The sequence below is a fragment of the Atheta coriaria genome, unplaced genomic scaffold (genome assembly GCF_025399875.1).
Source record: "Atheta coriaria isolate IRGN ID8LTWV9N9 unplaced genomic scaffold, Caltech_Dcor_3.1 hic_scaffold_1_pilon, whole genome shotgun sequence".
Lineage (NCBI taxonomy): Eukaryota > Metazoa > Arthropoda > Insecta > Coleoptera > Staphylinidae > Dalotia > Dalotia coriaria.
Genome location: NW_027045443.1, coordinates 1,761,200 through 1,768,119, shown reverse-complemented (window position 1 = coordinate 1,768,119; position 6,920 = coordinate 1,761,200). Strand labels below are relative to the sequence as shown.

At 38.7% G+C, this 6,920-nt stretch overlaps 2 protein-coding genes across 2 annotated transcripts; one reads left to right on the top strand and one right to left on the bottom strand.

Annotated features, from left to right (window-relative positions):
• Positions 1–249: 249 nt before the first annotated feature.
• On the bottom strand, positions 250–1,831 carry LOC135792747 (lysozyme-like). The gene is made up of 3 exons (XM_065303454.1): positions 1,453–1,831; positions 618–874; positions 250–560 (listed from the first exon to the last, which is right to left on the bottom strand). Exons 1-3 carry the CDS (start codon positions 1,505–1,507, stop codon positions 417–419), a joined length of 456 nt encoding a protein of 151 aa, XP_065159526.1. The 5' UTR covers positions 1,508–1,831; the 3' UTR covers positions 250–416.
• Positions 1,832–2,716: 885 nt separating this feature from the next.
• LOC135791519 (thioredoxin domain-containing protein 11) lies at positions 2,717–6,664 on the top strand. The gene is made up of 7 exons (XM_065301919.1): positions 2,717–3,206; positions 3,265–3,544; positions 3,603–3,770; positions 4,113–4,289; positions 4,351–4,545; positions 4,626–5,801; positions 5,869–6,664. The coding sequence occupies exons 1-7, from the start codon at positions 2,974–2,976 to the stop codon at positions 6,157–6,159; spliced, it is 2,520 nt and encodes an 839-aa protein (XP_065157991.1). The 5' UTR covers positions 2,717–2,973; the 3' UTR covers positions 6,160–6,664.
• Positions 6,665–6,920: the final 256 nt, after the last annotated feature.

Below are 6,920 nucleotides of genomic sequence, written 5' to 3'. Positions count from 1 at the left end.
TTTAATAATAACTTATATTGATATACAACCAGCTGGAAATAACAATGACATCAAATGTAACATGTTGATTTTTTATGCAAATGATTCCGGCTACTACCTATCGAGATCTGTTCGATACAGCGGGGGCGTGCTGGGATTTCCACCGGATTTGCATTTACATAATGCATGAATTTACAATGCGTACAAAATTAATAAAATTTTTGACGGTGTGATTCATCATCATGCATGTGCAAAACAAATAATTAACCATTGTTTGGGTTGTTTGTGTTTTTTATTAAATTAATGTTTATTTAAATACATGCATTGCAAATGTGTTTGCAAGTCAAATCATCTGTGTTTTTATTTTAATTTATTAAGCTCAGTTCTTGTGTAGGTGAGTGTTTTCGGCGTCGTTTTGTGACGTTGTGGATGCGAATTTAATTGGAATTACCAACGATCCGTTTGCATTGATGGTAGCGATCATGATGTGCTTGTGGTAAGTTACCAGCGCATCCGTAGCCGCCCAGGATGTGAATTTGCACGAAGTCATCACAATCGATTTTGGCATCACCATTGCAATCCTAAAATATTGCATTTTAGTACGTAAATTAAGAAATAATGTAAATGTTTAGAATTACTTTTTGGAATTTATCCATGTATCCTTGAACGGCTAGTGCTGAGCAGTAAATATCGGAAGCGCAGTTGGAGTAAGCCGTTGGAGATTCGTCGCTCTCGCCGTTTAATGTGGGTTTGCCGGAGTCGGCCCAGTAAGCCCAGGTGATCCTGAATGGACCGCAGACATCTCCTTGGCAGACCTTCGTGGCATTGCAGCCGGAAATTGCCTCACAAAGACATCCTAGACAGGGCTGATTGACGGGTCCCTGACTGGCCGCTTCTAAAAATTTATTATTTTATCGATTAATATAAAATCTTGTTTGGAATAAGTCCAGCTATAAAAACAAAAATAACAGTTACATTTTTTTACTCAAACTCACGTCGACGTTGAATTCATTCATTCATAATTTATTATTCATAATTCAAACTGTTTTTGAGAGATCGGATCCTGTTCGACGACCTTTACTATTTGCGATTTAGGTATTCCCCAGCACAAAAGTTAAAAAAAAAAAAAAAAACTCAAATGAGTTGTTTAAACGCGTTAAATTGCAATTTACGCAGGAAAATAATCAAATACAGACTGATTCATAGAAATAGAACAGATTTGTAATGAAATGTGCGACTGCATCAAGCGTGACCAAAAACCTTGACCAATACTTGTTCAGTCAATATGCCTTGTCGTCTCGAGTTGATTCGTACATCACAAAATGAAAAAAAAAAATCAGGAAGTGATCAACTTGAACACTGACTGAATTACGGTAACTTGCTGTCGATGTGACTCAACGCAACACATCGCAACTTAAGTCAACTTCTTGTCGTGTCCATTTCAAACACAATTAAATGAATATTTGTACTTACGTAAAGCGAAAAAGGCGCCGATGATGCAGACTTGAAGCAAAATTTGTTTATACATCTTGTCCTCGTGTATTTTCGAACTAAAACCCGGCGATCTACGATAGAAACTCAACGAAACAAGCTTCTCGCGAATTTATTTATTTATTTATTTGAATGAACGTCGTACGCTCGCTCGCTGGCAGCCGCTGACTGAATGAAGAGCGTTGGACGTCTTTCACCTTTTATACGCAAAGGCGTTTAGACCGGACTTTTTGATAGTTTATTTCTCTGGAAGCGGTAAACGTGATGGGGACCTGCAGAGTAGCCAAATCGACAGACGAGATAACTGACGGCCTGAACTTGTAAGTCCTGTTTGATGTCATCTAGGCGTCTAGCAGAATGTAGGAAAATGGCCAACCAGTAGCCGGCGGTAAGATAACATATGCTGACCAACATTAGCCATAATCTAGGTGCAGATTACATTAAATAAATTAAGTTTTGCTGTGATACAGTTTACTTGACACATTGACCTATGTACAATCATGACCGAATTCAGAAATATATTTGTGTTTATTTTCTAATATTAATAATTTTTATGTTTGTATTTGATAACTTTGGCTTGGTCATAAATGTTTAATTAAATTTATCGCGAATACATTGTTTTTAGTGTCTTGTTTTGGGTATTGTGTCCCATTTTGGTTTTTCCAAATTTACGTGCGCGCAGAGAGCGAAATAATTCGATTTTCGTGACACCAATTACACACTTCTCCGAGAATTGTTTCATGGCCGATGAGACGGAATTCGATTATGTCATTGTAGATCTTAATGACCTCCGTCGTGTGAATTCTTTTAATGATTTTCTAATGTATTGATGTGTTTGTATTTTTCGAGGATGTCGGCAAGTTCATGAACTTGGGAGTTAAATAAATAAATAAATTTAATAAATCCGATTTAAAAAAATATATGAATAAATTCAATATCATTTGCATATTGTGTATTTTGTGATTTTAAGCACTAATTTGTTTATAAACTAGATAAATTTATATTTTTGCGTATTTTGCGTTTTTTGTTCGATAAAAATCTAATTTTACGGATTTATTAATTTACAAATCAATATTTGTCACTTTTAATTTAAAAAATGTAATCAAAATAATTATTTTGATGAGTTTTGATTAAAAACCATTTGGAAATTAGATTTTTTGTTCATTTTTTAAAATTTTTTACTTCTGATTTAAGCAGATCGCGTCATATAGGCAACCAAGTATACATCCACTTGCATCCAGCACAGAATGACGTCGACAGTTGTCAAAACAGTCAAAGCAGTGGCGAGTGCAAATAATCAAATAACTGCCAACGTATACATTTCTCCGAAACGTACAACGAACGTAATAATCTCGATATCGATCAGCAACGTGTGTGCATCACGAGACTGAAGTTGGATGCGGCGCTCCGGCCGCACAAATCGAATTAGCACCGACGTAACCTCAACCAGCCCGCTGGAAGCGCGTCGCACCGCTGCGGTGGAGCGTGTTATGCAGCGCACATATGATCATCTTGCGTGGACAAACCGGGCCAGGCCGCGACTCCACGGCCGATAATCATGCGGATGGTGATAGGACGTCGATCAGTCACAGCCGTCCCGCCGCCCTCTGCTCCAGACCCACTGAGCTGGATGAGCTGCAATCCTATGAGCTCCTCTACAAGAAAATGATGAATCTGTTCAAGGAGATCCTCTTGATGTTCCTGGTGTGCATTGTCTACACAGTGCTCACACATGAGTAAGTTCTCATATGCTTACTGCTGAGAGATAACATCACCATACATGTTTTGTGCTAGTTTTAGCCCTCCTAAGGTGACAAAAAGCCCTGCAGCATTTCCCTTCTTCAAAAAAGGTTCAATTGTTAGTGATTGGTACAGGGGGGAGGTTTCATCAGCAGTTGGCAGTGCTGGTATGTCAGATATTGGGTTTGTTATGTTTTATGCTCCCTGGGATGCTGAGAGTCAGGAAGTCAGGCAAGAATTTGAGACTGCTGCTGAGTTTTTGCAAGGACACATTGAGTTCAGTGCTGTCAACTGTTGGCAGCCTGGTAGTGAATGTAGAAGAAAATATAATAAGGTAATATTATATTTTTATGCAAATTTAAGGTGAAATTGACGAATTTTTTGTGTTAAAGGTATTTAAATGGCCAGTTCTTTTGGCCTACACATCTGATGGTAGAGCAATTCAATATAATGGGCCAAAGAATGCTGTGCATATGATAAAATTCCTAACTAATGTTATCAATCCATATCGAAGGGTAAATTTGACTGATGAAATTATGGACATGATGGTGGAGCATGATGTAAGCAAAAAAATCTTCTTTTTTTCTCTTATTTTGTTTGTAAAAAAATAAGAAGCGTAAAATATTTCATTGCATGTTAAAAATTGTCCAAAGAATTAAAATTAATTTAAAAATTTCACATAAAATATAAAATAATGCATGAAAGTCTCTGCAATATAAGAGAATGCTTTTCAGAGTAACATTGCTTGAGTGTTACTTTCATTGAACGCGCAGTGAAAGTGCGAATTTGAGATTGAATTCTGCTGCTACAGACAATCATGCATGTGTTTCTTGTTTACCTTTTTTATGTGTGGTTTTATGTGAATGATTTTTGTGTACAAATATTGAGTTCTATATTTTTAGGCTGTGATATTAGCAACAGTTGACTGCCGACCAAATAGTAAGTCATTTGCGGCTGCCTACAACGTTGCTTTAAAACTTCTAGAAAAAGACCCTCTCCGCGAACTCGGCTTTGCCATAAGCACCGCGCCCCCAAACGAAATCCCAACGTTAAAACTCTATTTATGGAATGAGACTTTGGTAAATATATATTGCACATCTGGTGTGTTTGGCGTGAGTAGAATTGTTGATGTCCTTTTAGATTTACCCCGCAGATAACGTGTTCCGAACACGCAGTATGACACACTGGCTTTCTAACCACATGCATCAGGTGACAATGTGGCTGGCACCAAGCGGCAGTAAGAGCCAACATCTCTCCTCTTTCATGCAAGGACCAACCATGATTTTATTCACGCCGCAGAATCCATTGATGAATCAAATGGACTATTATATTGCGGTAGTTATCATTTTTTGCAATTTTCATGCGAAATTAATTTTTATCAAAAAATAATATCAATTTGTGTTTTTTTTTTGCAGCTGAAACAAGCGGCATTGGAATATTTCTCTTGTAATGATACAATACCGTCCCCGCCAGCTGCGAAAATCCACTCACATCGATTAAATCTCCGCAAAATATACTCAGAAACCCAATCGCGCTGCAACTTCAACCAAAAACTCCACCTGCATCAACCGACAATATCGTACACGCCAAATTTGTTCTTCAACAGTACAAACGTGGTCGACTGCAAGTCGAAACAATCTCAGTCTTCACAGTGTGAAGCCAACCTGCCAAATCAATGTCTAAAGTATTGCCATGTCAATTCACAATCTCACACGCAATCAAAACCAGCCTGCCAGCAGGAACTCAATCAATACGTTACTTCTTTGCATTCCGTTGAGCGTGACCGCTACACAACCAAAAACCTCCTGCGCTTGCAGGAGGAGTTGCAATGCTCTCTGGCACACTTCCGCAAACTGTATCATCCGGCGTTCTTTACAAGTCCGAACGCTGACAGCACAAGTATTGAAGGCCTAGCATGCGCTAGCAATGGTTCTTTGACTATGTTAGCGATGGATAGTTTAATGTATCATCATTTCGCCGAGAGTCTCGGCGTGGATGTGCTCAATGCAAAGCGAAAAACAGCGCTGGTGATTGTCAACCCGAAGGATGAGATGCACGCGATAATGGAAGGCGACTTCAATGACAAAAATCTACGAGAGTTTGTGTTGAATTTCACAACCAATAATTTACCTCGTGCGCAAGTCGACAGCGCGCAGACATTTAAGCATACGCATAGATACACACATTCAGTGTGTCGTCCCGGAGATGTGTGCATTCCGGATTTGACTTCGGTGAATTTTATGCCAACTATAATGAATCCGTCAAAGGTTGTTATAGTGTTGTATCATTCACTGCAATGCGCATTCTGCAGTGGAGTGTCTTATATCTTCCTGGAAACAGCACGTATTCTCGCAAATGTGTCGAGTATTCAATTCGTACGCATCGATGGAGATCGCAACACTTTACCGTGGGAGTACACAATGGAAAAATATCCGTCGATTCTACTGTTTCCGGCCTTGCATAAATCTGAGAGTAGAGCGTATCCAGAATCAATGCCTGTAACATTATCAAACCTCATTAGCTTTATTCTTGCAAATTTGGATGCGTCCATTAAATTGCAAGCAATGTGGGAAATTTGCTACTATTCTAATGTAAGTTTTACAAATTATTAAGTTTTGCGTTTGATTGTTAAGCTAAACCAATTTGTTTTGTTTTTAGCACGAAATCGATAGATCACACTGCGTGTCAATCGTGCGTCGAGAAAACTTAGCGCATATTGAAAGCACTTTGCGAGAATGGCGCATGGCGCCACCTAGACACCGCCAGCGTGTGTTGCGTAAGTTACAATTGCTTAAGACAATTCACATGAACCTCGCTGTGGAGACGAGTGCATTGTCACGTCTGCAGCAGGTGCGTGGTAAGTTAGATATGCTCAGCCGGACGTCGCTGCGCGGCGTCTTGATTAAGTTCATTGGTGGACAGTTTCGTTCCTGGCGCGACGATCTCTGACAATTACTGTTACATACGTTCGCGTTGTTATTGTTGGAAATGGGCATGCTGCAGAAGTGGGAGATCATTTTCATGTTCACTCATTAATATCCGCATCATCACCGCATCCGTGTATCAAGTAAATGTCAGACTAGCTCGCTCCATGCTCGACTAATATCACTTCCAACTGACAAGTCTCACAAGAATCTTCAATACTCGTTGATATTCAGTCAATGTTTCTTTTCGCCTTGAAAGTGATATTGCTAGAGAGATTGTTGATTTTTTTTTGTTTATTTGACCATTTAAAATGTCATAATTAGTGAATCCAACTTATTTTTATTTACTCCGCGTTTTGGGATGGCTAATCCCGTCGAGTGCGTGTAATTAAAATGTTAAAACTGTGATACTGATGAGATAAGCATATTAGTATAGAGCTAATTAAATTATTTAACATTGTAGGTCGCATATAATGTTGTATAGAATGTTAACTTGGTCATGTGGATAAAAAAATATATCATGAAATAAACTTAAACATGCATTCAACAAGCGCCACTTTTTACACGGTTTCGAGACTCGAAAAGTGGTACTTTAATCACGGACAGCCAAGGCCGTGACATTTGTTCAAGGCCATATGCATTGCCGTCATTGAGCTAATTAAATTGTCCTGTTTTAATTAACCAATGCAGGTTTGTGTAATTAATATTTTCCATAGAGAGAAAAGAGATATTATTCTGTTTCTTGCAATTGTTTCATGCAAAATTTAGTAGTTCGCAGAGCGGCCA

Coding starts and splice junctions, on each gene's coding strand:
- LOC135791519 (XM_065301919.1), top strand. CDS start 2,974: ATGATCATCTTGCGTGGACAAACCGGGCCAGGCCGCGACTCCACGGCC. Junction 3,207..3,264: donor TACACAGTGCTCACACATGA/GTAAGTTCTCAT, acceptor GTTTTGTGCTAG/TTTTAGCCCTCCTAAGGTGA. Junction 5,802..5,868: donor AAATTTGCTACTATTCTAAT/GTAAGTTTTACA, acceptor TTTTGTTTTTAG/CACGAAATCGATAGATCACA.
- LOC135792747 (XM_065303454.1), bottom strand. CDS start 1,507: ATGTATAAACAAATTTTGCTTCAAGTCTGCATCATCGGCGCCTTTTTC. Junction 875..1,452: donor CGGCGCCTTTTTCGCTTTAC/GTAAGTACAAAT, acceptor ATAAATTTTTAG/AAGCGGCCAGTCAGGGACCC. Junction 561..617: donor ACATGGATAAATTCCAAAAA/GTAATTCTAAAC, acceptor GCAATATTTTAG/GATTGCAATGGTGATGCCAA.